Source organism: Mugil cephalus, chromosome 14 (genome assembly GCF_022458985.1).
Source record: "Mugil cephalus isolate CIBA_MC_2020 chromosome 14, CIBA_Mcephalus_1.1, whole genome shotgun sequence".
Classification (NCBI taxonomy): domain Eukaryota; kingdom Metazoa; phylum Chordata; class Actinopteri; order Mugiliformes; family Mugilidae; genus Mugil; species Mugil cephalus.
Window position 1 is genome coordinate 1748633 of NC_061783.1, and position 19133 is coordinate 1767765.

The following is a 19133-nucleotide window of genomic DNA, read 5'->3' on the forward strand; positions in this document are numbered from 1 at the left end:
CCACAGATAGTCTGCACGTGTGGGTGTGTGCGCATGTCCACAGTTCCAACTTTGTACTGTACAGTGTGTCACTGTTGGCATATGAAATGTATCATCACAGGAGCATGGGCATTACAGGACATCCCAAGCTTTAAGACTCTTCTGGACACATTAACATACACACATAAAAACACAGACTGTGCCTTGCTATTGCACAAGCTTCCCCTCCACCCTGTCTTCTTGTCTTCAGATTCTGGACAGATGTGTCAGGGTTTGGGAGAGTGCCAGTTCGAGAGATATTAGAAGTTCAGGCGCAGCCCTGCAGAACAGACTCTCTGTCATATACACACTTGAACACACTCACACAGAGACACACGCCTCTCCTCTCCCCCGCCCCTTTTTCCTGTTGGACTTAGTTCCTGCTGTTCTGAGAAAAATGATGCCTGACTTTTAAAAGGGAATGTTCTGGACCCTGTCAGCGGGGTTTGGTACCGGTCATCCAGCCGCAATAAGCCAGTACGACTTCACTCTCCTTCGTGTTACATCATTCTCTCTAGGTTTGCTCCTGTTCAACCTTTTAATTCCACCGTAAATGGAAAACCCTGCTGGGCCCAGACAAAGTAGTAATCTTTACTTCTTCCTTGGAATTAATTTTTTTCAATAATCTAAGAGGCGACTCTTTGCATTGCAAGGGGTGGAATATGAGTTCTGTTACTTTGCAATATCATCCTCATGTTGGTCATGGTGTTTTTCTTGGTGGGATGCCCAGCAAAATTCACCATGCAGCTAGCCAGCAGCTTGAACCAGAGCCAAACACTCTCGGAGGGCTCCCTTAGTTCTTCACAGTGCTTAGAGCTACCTCTAAAAATTAGATTTATGACATAGCTGAAATAAAAAAGATCTATGCAATACTATTTTTCTGTGTGCTGAGGCCTGTGCACTAGATGTCACTGTTTTACATAGAGACAACTCTAATTGTTTTGTAGCTGGAGCTCTCAGGATCACCACAAGTGTCATAGCTTTAACAGTTCCACACATTACACCAAGAAATGCATGTAAAGAACGAAAAAGAAAAACTTGAACCTAGTGCACAATGATAAATGTCTGATCTAACGCAGCCGTTTGGAGATTAAATGGCTTAAAAAGCTCTTGGCTTCTTGGTCTTACAGTTGATCTTTGTGCAGCAGGGCTCACAAATCATTCCAGCTTGGCGAGGGAGACTGCAAGTTGCTTTGGCTGGCGCACGTACAGTGCACTCACCCAGTTTAAATGATTAACCTCTTCTATAGACTTTTCCAGCTGAAGCGGTTATAACATTGCCGATCTGTTTAGTTTATCTCTCATTCCTCCTTCTACTGCCAGAGTCATTTGAGTCTCTCTGTGTTATTTAATGGACACTAAGGCTCAGCCTTGACCTAAACAAATGTGGTTTAGATGTGGGGAGTGTTGCTATTAATATCCAGTGAGTCTTTTGGCAGCAGATAGCTGATACTTTAAGAGGGAGGCAGGGAATGATGGGAGGGAACTGCTGGCCTGCCTGCCTGCCAGCCTGCCTGGTGCACAGGAAAATCTTTGCTAAACTCTATTTTAATTGGTTTCACTGTCACTAGCTTAGAATATCAGGAATCTGCTGTCATCTAGCAACATTTTCAGTGCTATGGAGAGTTTTCAGACACAGTTGGAGCTGATAACTGTGTGCAGTTTCTCCATTTGAATTTTTTATTATTATTTATTTTTTTTTTTTAGAAATGATTCCAGGTTGTTATTTCTAGGTTGTAATTTAGACAAATGTTCACAGTCTAAGACTGTGAGCACTCAATGACAAGCTGGAAGATTAATATAGAAAAATAGTCTTCTGTTTATTACTGCTAAACTCTCATTTACGCTCTCCACAGTGTGCTTGTTGTCATATTTATCTTGACAGGGTCTATTTTTCATGCCAGCCTTACTTGCAGGAGTCGTTCGCTCTGCTCATAATGAAAATCTCTGGGACGTACTCAGTTTCTAAGGCACAATGCAAACATTCCAAGTGATTTAGCTGCAGCAAAATTAAATTCCTCAAATGATTATTGCTTAAGTCCTTTTTTTCTTTTCTTCTGGCACCCACTTAAAAAAAATGCAAGAAGAACATTCTTCTATCATGCTACTGCTATTGAAAGGGGAGTTGTGTTCTCTGCTTTCTCGGTACTCTATTCCTGTAGCCTGCAGGGACTGAGCCAGATGCAAGGGTGGCGTTCCACCACACAGCGATCCAACCCAAACATCTGCCTGGCAATGGCTGAGGCCTTCTGACTGAGACAAAACACAGGCCTGCTCTGTGCCACACCATCACAAATGATTTCTCTGTTGGGTGGAGAATAGCTGCTGCATGCTGCTTCCGGCACGGAGATGTAAGGTTAGAAACAAAGTTTGTGGATCTGGGTGATTTACCTCACACCAGCCTTCAGCCAGTTAGCCTCAACCGTGCTCTCAATCGGAGCCTCGCCTAGCTGCATAGAGAGCCGTGGAAAATCTCACCCGTGGCCTCAACCTCAAATTTTAAAGAGGTGTTTTGAAGCTTGAATGCAAAATGTTTTTTTTTTGTTTTTTTTTTTTTTTTTTCAGATCATTAAACTTGGCAACATCCTAAAACACAAATGTGACCTGACTTAAACTTTCCCCATCAACATATTTCTCCCAGACTTTTGGCCATTTAATTTGATATCCTCCCAAAGCTGTAAAAAAAAAAAAAAAAGTGAGTCTTCAGCCTGTCTGACAGCAGCCAACAAAACTGCATTAACAAAAACAGAAGTGAAATTGCATTTAACATATCTGCCAACAGGCAAAATCTAACATTCTGACATTCCTAGTTCCCTCAAACATCTAAAGGGGGAATCTCCATTGTGTAACGATTCACTGTTTTAGCTTAAAATTAAAGTCTGCTTTGAGATCTGTGTGTTGGTGCAACTGTTGCGAGGGTTGGTGGTGCTGACGTACCAGGCAGCCAGAATGAAAAGAATGTTCTGTTATTAGTGGGAAAGCTCCTGTTATGTGGATTAATCTTCAGCTTCGACTTTGATCTCCCGACTCACTCTAAGCGTATTTGGAGGCGAATGGGAGCACACACGCATTTGCATGCACATCCACTGTGTACATGCTGTGAATAAAGTCCGTCATGAGCCACAAGATCTAGGCTGAAAATCTCATTGATTCTTTTGAAACAATACAAAATAACTGGTCACAATTCTCTGCGTTTCGTTCATCAACAAACAATGTGGAATCATCGTGTCACTTTTTCCTGTGACCTGCCTCAAAAAATGGATCTAATACAATCCCCAATCCAAATAACAGATCTTTTCTTGAAACCCCAATGTGTAGATAAAGGGAGATTTTTATTTTTATATAAATCTACCCCTAAGTGTACTGGTCTACATGTGTGTGTGTGTGTGTGTGTGTGTGTGTGTGTGTGTGTGTGTGTGGGTGTGTGTGTGTGTGTGTGTGTGTGTGTTTGTGTTTGTGTGTGTGCACGTGTGTGTTCAGTTGAAGGCTTATCAGCACCAGGAGGAACCACAATCTCTGTAACTCAACACAATGTTCCAAGCTCTTAATACGATTTAAATTTGTAATGTAGATGCCTGATTATGTCCCAATCCCATGTGGAAAAAAAAGACACTGAAAAAATGTATTTTGTGGCTAATTTAGATTTAACGATTACCAAGGTGTTAGGAATAAATGAGGCTTGAAATTAGAACAGCAACAAGGGTCAGCTTTAAAGCAGCAGTTAAAGTCCAGGGGGCCCTGTCCAGACATGCTTTAGAAAGCAATGGACTGATGAAAATCCTATGGTTGCATAATATGTATGAAATCCAAGATAACTTTAAAAAACAAAAAAACAAAAACAATACAAGAGTTGAGTTGGGAATGTCAGTAAAAATAATCAGGCATTGATGGATGGATATGGCACATGTGTTAAAATTGAGAACTGGCAAAATGAAAAGAATTATGGTAATTCGGTGTTCAGTGCTCCTGGGAAACTTTTGGACCTGGCATTCGTTCATGTTGATGTTATTTAGACATGTAGAACCCACCTAGACCAGACCAAACACCCCCACCCCATAGCAATGACACTCCTTGATGGAAGTTTGTATATGTCCTCATCAAACATATTCAATAGACAGCACATCATGCCCTTGTTAGCAGCAACCTGCGCCATTATGGTGCAGAAGTCTTGACAAGGAGGCAGGGACACTTTCTTTCTACACTGTCTGAGTGGTATTCATTGCCAAAAAAAAATCATTGAAGAGGGTCAAAGGACAGAAGAAAAGACGGAAGAAAGTGATGTTTTTGTTTAGGACATAATCTCTCCAATAATATTCTACTGGATCCTCAAGTGCTGGACATGACCAAAGTATATAGTATGTAGAATGGAGACACATTTCCTTCTCCAGCTAGAATTCCCTTCATTAGTGTAGCATAACTGTTGTGTGATGCTATTATTCAGTTGAATTAACCTATTGCCCTTTTAGGTTTCATTCATGTTTTTCATATATAGTTTCCAGTCCCCAGAGGATATGTCCATAGCCTAGTCCAAATTTTCTCGACTAAGAGACCCGGTTCATGTAGCAAGTGATAGTAGATACTGGATGTCATGCCCTTGCACTACACAGTCAAGCTGCCTGAGTGGTGGCCCACAATGGGGAGTGAGTAAGAGTGGCTGTTAACCATTTCGACAAGGTTTGCATTTAGCCACAGAACTGGCTAGGTACTTGAGGGGATTCCAAAAGTTCCAGTAAAAAAATGTGCAGTTCAGAGGATCCTTCTGAAGAAGTGTCTTTGTTCCAGACAGGCCAAGGACATAGACTAACACTCAGTCCTTATGTCTTATGCTTATGTCTGACTTTTCAACATGGTACCTTTCACCAGTGGCTCAGTAGCAGCATTTAAATTTGCTTATGGATTATTCCCCTTTGTACAAACTTGTAGTTCATAATTCTGAAACAGTGAAATGTACCCCCCCCCCCTCGCAAAAAAAAAAAAAAATCTTAAATAAAGGCATCACTGGTACATTGCACATTGTTAATGATTACCATGTTCACCATCATCTCCTATAACTAGTATTCTACTATACCATCTACCATGAGCCCCAAACACAAGTACAGCTGATTGAAATCTGATCAAAAACAGAGACTTAACTTCGACCTCAGCTGACTATGAACCGAATTTTAGGCCCTGAAGTGGACATTTGTTGCACATCATTCTGCATCTCTGTGTTACTGCCACTGTAAATGCATAAAATGCTCAAATAAAAATAATACTATAAAGCTCCTGTGCCCAAGTTAGACAATGAACATTATAAAATTGCTGTACATGCTAATTAAGTGATCACTGACATATTTTAGTCTGGAACCAAAGTGTTGGACTGACAGAGCACATGGCCAGCCCCTAAAAAGATCTGATCATCTCTCCTCACTTTGCTCTTTCAGCCACATTTTCCATCACTCTTTACCAAACCCCACCTCTGTACCTTATTATGTTTGGAGAAGTAGTAGCATTCCATCTCGGAGGTGAACATCAATAAAAACCAGTAGGTTGTCAACAACCACTCTCAGACCACCCAACCACAGACACGTTGTCTACTCAGACACAAACACACAGTGAATCGCCTAAAAAAGAAGAAGAAAAGAAGTAAAAAAAGGTGCTGTAAGCGAACGTGCTGTACTCGCACAAATAGATGTGTATTGTGTGTAGAACTCACACATTGTGAGGATGACCTGGTTCCATGTGGCTGTTTGTTTACTCCACTGCATTCTCAGAGGTTGCAACACACGTAGTTTGTGGCACCACCATTTATGGCATCTTAATTGTGCTCCACACCAAAACACACTCACGCAGGGTACTGCTTTGATGTTACTTCCGGGATCATATGTCAGCATACTGTACTGTGTGCTTACAACTGCAGACAATTTAGCTCACGGTGGTGGTATGAGCAGTGGTGTGTGTGTCTGAGTTGACCCACCAAGGCCTTGGGAGATTCAGATTCCACCACATCTGGGATGCCTAACTATTTCACAACAAGGGTCAGTGGAATTTTTACATAACGGCCACGCTTTTCCTGTGTTTCCAAAACACATGCACACATCCACGTGTTTGTGCGGCTGACCCATTTCAGTGGGAAGCATCAAGCTGTTTCTGTTGCCATTGTCCATTGCATAACTCTTTAACACCTAACCCATGAATGCAAACAAACAGAGCAGTGGGCCTTAGCCTTTTAAGTTTGTTGGCATTCCTAGAAGGCACTGTGCTTTGAAGTGGTTGAGGGTCCCTAATTTTTAACAATGTGCAGGGTTTTCATGTTGGAATTCATCAGGCAGTCAAGGTGGGTATTCATAGAGATACTCGGATATTCTTACTCTAACAATGTTTTTTTTTTTTTTTTTTCAAGTTCATTTCAACTTCATTCTTAAACAAAATAATGTATTCTTTTGCCATAAAGACTTTTTATTTTTTATTTTTTTGCAATCTTTGTTTATCCATCATAATCAAGATTATCCAGTTGCCTGCTTCTTCTGAAAAATGTGAGAATTTGTAAAGCAATAAAACATAGTTTTGTTCATGAATTAATGAGCTCGCTGACATGTGAAGACAATTTTACTTAACTTTCTTTATGTTTTAAAAAAAACTCCATTGGTGTAAAGGAAAGTACAAAAAAATCACTTTTTGGCTTCAGCCACTGCTCCTGTGTAGATTTTAAATGAAAGTTTGGATAATGTATTTTCCCCACTGATGGAAACCAGCGACTATAATTGGTGAAGTTAAAATCGACAACAATGAATTCCACCACTGAGACACTTTTATTGAGGGTTAAAAAAAACAACTATCAAAACATCATTAGAAATATCCTACCTGCATTCCTGCAACATAACTTACTTGTTCACTGTTGTGTGCATGATACTTTCCAAACATATGGAATGAACTGTAATGACCTGTTTTTGGCATCCTTGAAGCTCAGCCTGTTATTGCCCCAAAAATTGTTAAATAATAGCAGTATCTGGAGGGTTTTTCACAAATTTTGTTTGATGATGCCACAAGTCTCCTGCGGCCTCTTGCGGTGAGCAAATATGGATGACAAAAACACCTGATGCAGTGATCATACTGGCGCAGATGAAACTAAAATATCCTCACACAAACCACATAAAAGAATAAAGCCACCTGCTTGGAGAAGACTCAGCATGCTATCGAAACTGTTAACTCCCTAAATTTCCAACAGAGTGGTTTTGAATGTTTGTCAGTTCTGTGCCTTTGCATGCTAACACATGTTATTTGATGTTACTTAATATTAAACACAAAGATATTGCTATGGTGCTGTTTGTTTTTCAAGTATTTGAGCCAAAGTCTTGGACAACCTTTGGATCACCCTGGAGCTGTCATTATACAAAACACAAAAATGTAATGCACTCCAAATATCCATAAAACAGCTCAAACGTCTCATGCATAATCCATTTGTTTATTACATGCCATATCAGACTTCCCTGGACTGGGTTTCCAATATTGTCCCAAGACTGAAGACACTGCCCCAGCTGGTGAAAACACCACAAACTCCAGCTACAATTTAACAGAAAAAAGACCACAACACTCTGCTTTAAATGTTCAATCAGATAAGTAAATGCAGTCTGTACTTTAAATGCAACAGAACTGCCACAGATGTCAGAGAAATCCTGCCAAGTCCCTTAAAAGAGCATAAGCATTCCCATGTGGTGGTGAGGTGGTTTAATTCTTCATCGTAGTCTTTCCAGTCTTACTCCTGGTGTTGGTTTTGTAAACAAAAGCCTACACTGAGCACTGATTCCGTAAATAGTGTGTCTTTTACCCATTTATAGAGCAGACTTTTCTATGAAAAACTCAAGAACCATCACATTGCTCAGGTATGACTTTTGGCAGGCTAGCGCATCCTGTCTGCTCTAGGAGTGTGTGTGAAGCATTTTAACGCTCCATCTGAGCTGTTGCTCGGTTGCTCGTGTTGCAGGGAAGTTGTCATCTTGGGTGTCCATAAATGTCTAACCTTGAAATGAGCACACAAGCTCACATGCTGTGTTGCACATGCTGTCATGTGAATACAAAAAATATCTCTCACATTACTGGATCTACTTCTCAAAGCTCCCTCTTTACTGCTGTCAACTCAAACATGTATCCTAGGTCTGAAAGCAGATAAGGTGGAGGGTTTAGTTAACCTGTGAGTGAGTGAAACCCGATTTTGTAAATGGCCACTGGCTGATGGATGGCTGAAAGGGGAGTAGGGATCAGGGATTATCTAACACAGTACAAACAAAAATGGCCTGAATTTAAACCACATTAGGACTAGTGTAAATACATAGTGGTAGTTGTGTAACTGTAACTACCACCTTTATTGCTTTCATTGGGCTATGGTATGACATAATGTTCAGCCATTTAAGTCAAATATTGATGCCATTTAGTAATGATGAGGGCACATGTAGTGCCAAAGTCAAAGTACTTATAACATGCCTTTAAAAGATTTCTAACTAGCTGACTACCACTGACACGCTGACAGTTGACAAGACCGATACGGTACAAGCATGCTAGCAGCTCTGACTGGCTCAGTTTAGGTGCAGTGATGCTTTTAAAAGTGTTTTTAAAAAAGAAAAAAAAAAGAAAAAAAAACAGAATGCTAGCATTTACACAGTGAAAATGCTAACATGCTAATTAAATGTAACCCATGGACAGCATATAAAGATGAATAAACCCTCTGTGTCTGTGACCTCATCCAGGAGTATTTTTGAAGTCCAGTTGGTTCTGTTCACTGGTTCCATTAGTCGCCCATACTGAGCAACCCTGGTTAAAAGGTTAAGATGGAGTGTGAGTTGACCAAACACACCTTGCTCTAGTGTGTCAATCAAAGCAACACTGATCTTAATTATGAATAATTCTGAATCTGATTTAAAAAGTCAGGAAGTTTAAGGTCATATTCACACCAGGCTTGTTTAGTCCACTTGAAACGGACCTTTTCTCTGGTGCGGACCTTTCAGGTGGGAATGTAAATCAGCGGACTCTGGTGCAGACCAAACAAGTGAACCGAGGCCACCTATGCAGCTGGGACTCGGTTAACTTGTTTGGTCCACACCAGAATCTGAGCACCTTTTCAGATTAAACGGGCTTCCGTTTGTAACAATTCACCATGCACACCAGTGGGGTCAAAAATGTGCGATCAATCGCTATCTGGTATACCAGGACACACATGGGTTTGTTTACAATGTTGGTCTGCTTGTCAAAAAATGCAATGTGAATACAAACCAAACCAAGTTATTCCTGGTTTGAGTACATCCCAACATTCCAGGACTGTCCTCAAGAAACTGTTTTTGGTATAACTATTGATTATATAACCATATAACCACCATGGTTATGGTCATCATTAGTTCACTGCCTTATATTCAAGATACAAGTTTTTTTTTGTAACCAGTAATGAAATTCTTGGTGCACAGGTAAAATAAGATAAAAGAGGGGGCCGTACAGTGGATCTGTGGTTAGCACTGATGCCTCCCAGTGAGAAAGTCTGGGTTTGAGTCCAGCTCAGGCCTTTCTGGGTGGAGTTGGCATGTTCTCTCTATGTCTGTGTGGGTTTTCTCTGGGTACTCTGGTTTCCTCTCACCTCCAGAGACATGCGCGTTAAGTTGGTTGGTGATTCTAAATTGACCCTAGGGGTCTGTGTGTTAGCCCTTCGACAGACTGGCAACCTGTCCAGTGCAGGCTGCAATTGTCCTGCATGGAACTGGAGATGCACTGGGCTGATTTTACCGCCCTCTGTTGTGCTCTGCAGCTGCCATATCGGGTCCATCCCAGCCAGGATACTCTTGATGGTGCATCTGTAAAAGTGTTGACATCAAACCTCCTCAGACTCTATAGGAAGAAGAGGCACTGTCTCGCTGCCTTGCTGATGCTGCTCATGTGGTGTGGTGAGAAGAGATCTTTGCTTTGATCCAGCAAGAACTTGAAGCTGCTGACTCTCTCCACTGTTACTAGGTGGATGGGGGCATGTCCTCCTCCCTGAAGCCCATAGTCCACGATCATCTTCTTGGTCTTGCTGACATTGCACAAGAGGTTATTGACTGTGCACCATGATGACAGATCTCTAACCTCCTCTCTGTAGGATGACTCATCACTGCCAGTAATACAGCCAATGATGATGGTGTCATCAGCAGATCTGATGATGTTGGAGCTGTGCTTGGATGTACAGTCATGTGTGTCGAGGGAGAAGAGCAACCAACACATGTTATTGAGACACTGCTACAATGAAATACTTTTTTAAGACTTTTGGTAACCAAATTTGGCCTGATGATGATGTTGCTAGATGAGAGCCCACCATGTGGGGACTATGCACCAACGCAAGCCATCCAATACCTTTTGGAAGGTTCTGACTTTTAATTGAAATAAATGTCTGTTGAATCACAATTTACGACCAGATGAGCTAACACAATGATGGCTGGCCCACAAATTAAATTATATGACCATTTATATATATATATACAGCTTTCAGATCTGGGTGTTTGTGGAAATACTCCCCCATGAAATCACAAGCCAAGCACAGTTAGTGTCTTGTGATCCATCAGCAGTTATCTTTGTGCCAGAAAAAGCAGGTGCAACAAACATTTGGTTGACTGTCAATATCCTACCATTTGAATCTGAGAGTGTCTCTCAATATCGAGTACATAAACTTAGAACCTACTTCTAAGTTACAACTCAGCATCAGCATTTAGTTATTTGGTTATTTGGAACAGCAGCATAGTTGATGCAGACCACAAAATGCATTCTGGGATACCTCGTGTCCATACAAGTTACCTACTGTGTCTTCGATAAAACTGGTGGAGCAAGAGCACATCCAGGTATCTGGACTGCACTTGTTCATGTGTGTACTTTAAATTGGATTAGTCCTTGGACAAGAGATGAGAGATGAGAAACACCCTGAAAGAAGTGGGGTTGAAACACAGCTGCAGTTACCAGATATTGCCATGGGGGGTGTCGAAGAGGAATAAACCCTACAATCTAATGCAAGAGGTTGTCACTTAAAATAAGCATTAAATTAATACTTGAATAGCTTTCAGTTGACTCATGTTTTTCAATTGAAATAAGTAATTATTTTTCCTGGGGAAGGTTTCTTGAAGTAAATACGTGTTTGTACATGTGGTCCCTAGAAGTGAATTCTATACCAAAATAATACACATTATTTCACCAAATCCCATTACAGCGAGTATGCTACTAAATAATGAGATGGCAGTCTTTTCATGCTTAGTTATGGGATGGCTGTATTGCGCCTACAGGAACTGAGTTTCGTTTTTGTTTTTTGTTTTATTTTTAGTCTGCTTGTGTAAATGTGTGATAAGATTTGACATAAAAGACATATGCTGCAGGCTGTATAGCAGGTACACACAGTAAACCTGCAGTAATAACACCAGATGGATGGTTTGACACTAATGACTGTGTCATTTTAGCTCTGAGTGGAGGCCTCTGCTTGGAGGGTTAAAATCAGGTCTTGGACACACTGCAAAAACTGTCAACATCCCCTGTCATTTCGAGCTTTAAATCGTAGAATCTCTCAAATGGAATCACAGTCACAACTTCAGAAAGTTTGTATTTAATTCACTGAAATGACTGCACAGATTTGACTTGTTTTGCTACATGTCAGATGGGGACACTGACTTGCGTGATTGTTAAAAGAAAGGTCTATTTTTTGCAGTGTGCTGTCGTGAACAGGGCGGGGCTGCTAGAGAGGAGTTTCCTTCAGAGAGAGCAAGAATGTGCGCGCGTGTGTGTGCGCGCGCGTGTGTGGGGGGGGGCGAGAAGAGTCAGCTGGTCGAAAAGTGCAGGGTGAAAGCGGCGAATGCAGAGTGTGTGGATGTGTGCGAGCGTGAGTGTGCGTTTATATGCGAGTGTGTGTGTGTGTGTGTGTGTGTGTGTGTGTGCGCGCGTGTTTGTTCGTGTGCTAGGAAAGCACTTCGGGGGGACAAGGTGAAGACAACAGAGCTGTGGACAAGAGTGTGTTTTTTGGGTGGGGGTGCGAGAGTGGAGCGGATTGTGTGGTGATCCAGACCAGCATAGTCGAAGCGCGCCGGGTGCTGCTCCGTCGTGCGTCCTGAACCCGATCTAGAGCTGCATCCTGCCCTTCCATTACCGTAAGCACTTTGTCTACTTGTTTGGGAACTTAATAACCCTCTTACTAAGTCTGCATACTATTGAACTCATTGTCAACCTTTCTACTTGTGCGCGCGCACTGGTCATGCATCCGTAGAGCCTTAGAGACGCTTTATTTATTTATTTATTTTTATTATTATTAATATTATTATTTTTAATTACCAAATAATTAAGTTTCAGAAAAGAATCTTTTCTCATATTTTTAAACTTCGATTTGAAATTCAAAGTCTTTGCATGCATCTTTAAAAGTGTAAGACTAATTTATTTTGAAAATGATATACTCTATCTTCTACTTTATTTTCTTAAACTGTGCTGGTGAGGAAGAGAAGGGGGTTAAGGTCTTTGAAGCCAGAAGTTGACATAACCCTTCAACACACCAGTCAGTGTAGATGCTCCACCAGTGTTAAAAAGCTGCAGCACTACACTGACTCTTTCATCTCCTCACTGCAAAGTATGCCTCTTTCACTAATCCCTGCTTTGAATCATCGGAAAGGGAGTTATCCGAACCCTCAGCATATTAAGGAGCTTCTGCATCAAGAAAGATATACTGTTTGAGTGTGTGTGTGTGTTGATGGTCTGTCATAAAACTCCATTAGACTTAATGTGGGTAGCTAAACCTCTTTCTTCCTTCCTGGTGCATAAAGAAGACTTCAGGTCTGTGTAGGATCGGGTAGCATTAAGGAGTGTAGAGGCTCCAACTGGCCGACTTTTCCCACTGTGTGTTGCGAGCTTGGTTTCATCATCACAGAAAACCAAAATGCAGAGTGCATTTGTACTTTGAAAGAGGCAGGTGTGGGTGTGCTACACCCACAAACACTCACTCACGCGTGTGGCATTATTAAGTTCCTCCCTGCCCCATTTAATTCTCTAGATCTCCCCATATGACCAGTAAAGGTGAATTATTCCCTTTCTCTGCAGGAGGAACCAGAAATGTCAGCAAATGTCAAGCACTCGGAGCTTTGGCTTTGCTTTCAGGCTTATTAGCTGCACGTACAATCAGCAGCGCCTGCCCTTTTGGCCAGCACTTTGATTGGTGTGAACAGCCAATGCAAGAACACGTGAGATACAAAACCGGGTGCAGTAAAAAAAAAAAAAAAAAAAAGAAAGAGGGGTGCGTGTGGGGGGGGGGGGGGGGGGGGGGGGCTTGCAATTATCAGCAGTGGAGGAGAGGGTGTCTTTTCAATGTGTGTCCCAACTGTGCACACACATTTAGACACGCATTCTCTGTCAGCAGAGCGACCTAAAGATAGCAGAGCCCCAGTGGAAACAGTAATTACTGGGGTGAAAAGAGAGGGAGAAGAGAGGAGGAGGAGCAGGAGGAGGAAGAGGAAGAGATATTGTTTGAACCATCTGATATCTGTTATATAATGACCTGTACAATGGAGACATGCTGTGAGCAAAACGTGGAGAGGAGCTATTTAGTGAGAGCGATGCACAGTTCAGTATAGATTCACTTTGGTGATACTGAAGCAGTATCAGTTGCAGCAGCTCCCTGAGACCTATTAGTAGTCATCGCTTAATGTGAGGAGTGCAGATATTTTTCCTAAACTCTGAGAAATATCCAGGTTAGCATGAGAACATCTCTAAAAAGTGAATGTAGCTTTTGTTAAAACTCGAAGAGCAGATGAGCAGGAGTTGTTGAAGGGAACCCTCGATTTAATTTTGATGGCTATCTGGGATTTCCACCAACAGGCGAGGATAGGACGGCCAAAACAATGAAACAAGCTGAGACAGAAATCAGATTCCAAAATGACACTATGCTCGGTCGAGGAGCCAATTTATCTTCATATTTGCCTGACTGGAATGAGAGTCAGGGTGTGACAGCAAGCCAGCAAATTTTGGATTTTTAGCCCTCTTTTATGCAGAAGAATTAACGTAAAACCAAAGGCAGAACAGCTGGAAATGGATATTTACGCTCCACATCGCACTGCTTACTCACAGCAGATAATGCCGTCGAAATAGGCGACTCCTATTTCAAGTGGTCATGTGTTGCTAGCTTGGAGAGGGTTTCTTATTTAGTCTTAAGCCCCAGGCTTTGTTTAGGGACTGACTTGTGTGTGTGTCGTACACAATGGCTGTGTTTACACTGGATTTAGTGTGTTCATCCATGCGTGCACATTCATTCGCACATGCAGCCTTCTTTTTCTTTTAGGCAAGAACGGGGTGTAGGATTTCTTTAAATGTAGACAAAACATCTAGATATCTGTTTTACAAAGTGGTTTCATAAAGTTTTACTCAAAGCCCTACACTTTGACGTTTTGTTCATTCCAAATTCCATTTTTTCGTCAGTGATTGAGTTCACTTTTGTCATTTGTGTTTTTTCTGTAATCTTTATCCACTCAGTTTAGTGATCTTTTTTTCAGTTTTGTATCCCTCCTTTATGTGCAGGGTGCTGGTGAGATCAAGGGCTCATTCGCTGCAGAGAAACACTGCGGAAGCATCATGGCCTTAGCAGGGTGCCCTGACTACTTCTTGCGTCACTCGAACTACCAGGTAAATATTTCATGTGTCATGTGCACAGCCTGTGTGATTGTTAGCGGTTTCTGGTAACAAATTAGTCAAGCTCATTTAGGCCCTCAGACCTTTTCACTTTGGACATTTTGACTTGTCTTAGCCAGTGTTTGCACTATGGGCATGCGAGAGCTGTGCCCCCCCCTTGCGGCCATCGATGCCTCCTCTCCACCGCAGGAGATGGCGTGGCCAAAAAAAATATCTTTTCAGTTATTCTTTTATTTAAATAACTTAAATAAATAACTTAAAATAAAAAAAATTGAACTTAAAATAAATAAAAAACGGGACAACGGGGTTGTGCATGCATGGTAGGTTAGGCTACTAGGGTTGGTCAATGCTCATTGGTCACTGAGTAAAATTGTTACATTTGATTTTGCTTTCTAAACGTAACTATGAGCTACAGTGCGTTGAATCCATTTCAAGTGGTTGGAATCGAAAGAATACAGCCATGGTCTCTGAGATCCCAGCTGGTCCTTCTGATAATGCTAGCTCCGGACAACTGCCAACAAAGCACACAGAGCAACAATCTGATGATGAATGCTTTCTTAATGGGATTCTGGAGGTGCACAAATTGTTGAGAGGTGGATAAACTATTTCTGACATGTCAGAGGAAGGTAAACTGCATTTATTTGCGCTTAGCCTCCACTGTGTGTCAGTGTGAGTGATCCCCCATCATCACTGGAGTAAAGAGAAGGCGAAAGTTTACCCCACCCCTTTCTGCCTGTTATTATCGTCTTCATATGTGACTGCGTAAACTGTGTGCATAGGGCTGCCACGTAGGGCGCACTCTAACGTGGAACCTTGGCCGGTGCCATTGTTGCTGTGATGGAGGATGGTCGCTTACTTTATACATCGTGCTTATGTGGTAACGTCACGGTTACACTTTGTGCGCCGCATACCTAACCTTTAAAAAGCTAAACATCCCCTTGCACATAAAAAAAAGGCTTGCGGTATATGAATTACCGTAATGCACATAAAGAGGGCTGAACGCTGGGAAGTTACGCTTTCTGGGGAATGAAAACTGCCATTATGGTAATGATGATGTGCTGCTGCTGTTGGCATGTTTTTAACAACAAAAAACGAAATTTGCTAATAATTAACAATAACAATCAACAGCAGTGCCCCCCACTGATGACCCAATGCCCCTCCATTAGATCTGCTCTGGCGCCGACTCTGGTCATAGCCGTAAAAATACAGGTTCAACTCACAACCAACCCCAGACCATACACACACCCTACGCAGACCCTAACTCCGTAGCCTGACATCCTGACATGCATCTCCTCAGACTGTAAATGTCCATTTTCATATTGACTGTGAGCACCTTTGAACAAAGTTAGCATACTGCTGTGTACTTGATTTGTTAAGTTCTTCACTGGAATTGTTCAAGTTTTAGTCACAACTGGGCTGTGAGATTGGTGAATAAAATGTTATCATGCAGGCACAGCTACGTTAAACCCATTAGCAAACCGCTATCTATTCTTATTTAGCAGAAATTGAGCTATGTACTTATTCATCTGGAGTTACCTTGTCCCCTGGGGACCACATTTACAATATTAACTCTATTTTATGTGTGTTTTTTTGTATGTTAAATGCTCCTGGGTTTTAGTAGATTGAAACAGAGCTTTAATCAAAGATGTCAAAAAATAGAGTAAGGAAACTGAAGCCAACAAGTTGAAACTTGTAAATTAAAATGATTGTGAATGATGAATGGTTTACCTTTGGATTTTTGTGCCACAGAGAGACTATAGTTAGAGCACAGTTATTCCAACTTCTGTCTGTGCATCAACATGAGGACAGTGGCTCTGTGAGTGCACTTGCTTCACAGCAAATGACTCCCAGCCTACTGTGTCTGCAACACAACAGACTCACTTTCACTATCCAGTGTCTGCAGAATGAGCCCTTTGTTTCTCAGCTTGGATTTTCTCCACTCCAACCTTCCAGCAACCTAAAGAATTTGGCTAAAGAGCATAGTGGAGGTCTATAAATAGAGCTCTAAACAAACAACAATAACAAGCTGCGGACTTTGTTGTGTGACAGGCCTGAAAGCATGGGATTAATGGTGTGACGTGTTACTGGGACCAGTGGGACGACGGAGATGACGTAGTCTCAGCTGCCTTATTCCTCTTAGCGGAGGTACAAAAATGCAGCTCCCTGCTAACCCAAACCGTGGGACTGCTGAACCCCTGTTGATCTGACATTAAGTTGGATTGGTTCGTGATAGCTTCCAGGAAAGGGTTTTGCACCAGTAAGACTGCAGTGAATGGTGAATTGAATCCCCATAGAAAACAACATTCCTCCATCCAACATCTAGCGGAGAAAAAACTGTTTAATAGTTCGATGGAGGGAAGTGGGTTACAGCATTGCAGCGTGTGCATGTTTCTTATGCAAAGCTTTCCAGTTGACATGACACATGGCACACACAAACACACACACTTTGGAGACAGGTCTGGAATGATGCCCAGATTCCCAAACATGCCCAACGTTATGTATAATGTTACGTAAGTACACTGAAAAAGGGTCTCATTTGCTCCTTATCTATATTGTTACTGCCCACAGAGTGTGTGTGTGTGTGTGTCCTTGTGTGTGCGTGCATGTGTGTGTGTGCAAGCGTGTCCGTCTATCTTATTGAAAACTTTGGACCTGTGCCAGAGATGTCTGGGATGAAGCAGCCTGCAACAACTCTTGCCTTCCTTCTCCCAGTCCGTCCTTCTCCTTATTTGTGAGTATCCATCTGTAAGTGGGCATTCAAACACTGCAGAGTTCAGCGAAACCACAGTCCGCAGAATCAAAGCTCAGTAGTGAAGAGAGCTTGAGGTGTCAGTATTTTCAGGTCAGAGGCTATTGACTACAGCGGTGGCACTGGCCATGCTGAGCCATATTTGTGCTTTCGAGGAAACCTAGCCTTTAGTGCTCGCAGAGAATGTATGTTGAAATTCCTATATTACGCCGCGGGCTAAAGAATGAAAGGAGAGAAGTTTGCTAATAATGAAAGACATGTCAAGAGTAGTTACAGGCTGTCTGTCGAAGAGCAACCCCAATATGTCAAGCTGTTCGAAACTCATGGCTAAAGATTTCCTCTACAACTTCTGCTGACTCCAACAGCAATGACAGAAATAACTCTCCTCAAATCCAAGAAAACTACAAGGGATCACTCTCCAATTTTCTTCACACTTATTTTTGGAGCAGATGAATTCTGGAGATTACCGCAATCAAAGCAAAGTGTACTCTGGTGGAAGAGTATGAGCTGTCAGAAATGACATCACCACTATTGCACTGCCTCCCAACCATCCTTTTTCATGCCATCCGTTTGTTAATCCACCAAAATTAGTCAATGCAAAAACTTTAATAAGTCTGAGTCAGTATATTTTGCCAAAGATATAAAACCACCCCACCAGTAGACCAGTAGTCTCCGAATAGAGTGGCTTCGCATAGTTTCATTAACCATCACATAAAGCAACCTATAATTTGATGTTACTCAGATTCCAGTAGCATTTAGCCATATTGATGGCTTGGCTGTATGGATTGCAGTATTTATCAGCTGCTCCACCATTTTGTCTCAAACTGAAATAGCTCAACAGCTATTGATTGCTTTAATATACAGTATTTTTATCCCTCAGTGGATGAAGTCTGCAGATTTTTGTGGTCACCTGAACTTTCTCGCCACCAGCAACGTTTTTACATTTGATGAACCGTCTCAGCTATAAAATGGATCCAATAAAATGTGTCCATGCCACTCCTTCTAGTGAAGTGTAATGTGCATCTAGCACCAATATCAGGTCAAAATATGTAGCTTGTTCATATGTAGTCATGGTTTCCAAAGACCGATGCCTAGTCTGAAAGCTAATGACATTCCATTAATATTGTGTGCTCGCTTGTGATTAGGACTAAACAGCAGATGTAGCACAACAGACTAGACTAGGATGGTAAATATAACATGAGCGTTTTCCTAGTAAACATGTTGGAGCTTAATACACCTCTGTTCCCAATGTGCTAGCACATCTGTAGACTGTCCGCCTTGCTCAACTTTAAAAACAGGTACTATTGCAAACCATATCCAGTTTAGACCACATACCACATTAATGCCCATCTCCCTTGCTAGATCCACTCAAGAAGTAAAAAGATATTTTGGTTTTTAAACAATTTCACTTGCGCTCGAAACTAATATTGTCATTGTTTCCAGGGATTTGTGGTGTTTCCACAATATTTTACTTGGTACGTCTTGCATATGGCTTTGCTTGCGTGCACCTCCTCTCTTTTGTTGTACTTTATAATTCCAATCAGCTTTCAGGCCTGACAGTGCTCTCAGGACTGATATGTTGTGCAGGTTTGTGAGATTTGTCAAGTGAGACAAGTCTCTCTAGACAGGTATTATGTTAAAACTGGGTAATTGTTTATGAGGGTTGAAAAAAATGTACCTATGAAGTGTAACCCTATTCTTGAAAATGGCTTTTAAGAAACAAACCAGT

At 41.7% G+C, this 19133-nt stretch overlaps 1 protein-coding gene across 2 annotated transcripts in view; it reads left to right on the top strand.

Moving 5' to 3' along the window:
• Positions 1 to 11794: 11794 nt before the first annotated feature.
• The window catches only part of LOC125019646 (growth factor receptor-bound protein 10-like), a 44279-nt gene continuing 36940 nt past the window's right edge, over positions 11795 to 19133 (top strand). The window contains exons 1-2 of one of the 2 annotated variants that reach the window (XM_047604549.1): positions 11795 to 12137; positions 14545 to 14649. In XM_047604549.1, coding sequence (XP_047460505.1) covers positions 14599 to 14649 — 51 coding nt within the window. In that variant the 5' untranslated portion in view covers positions 11795 to 12137; positions 14545 to 14598. Of the gene's footprint in view, positions 12138 to 14544; positions 14650 to 17244; positions 17387 to 19133 lie in introns of those variants that run through there. The other variant, XM_047604551.1, reaches the window with a different exon arrangement.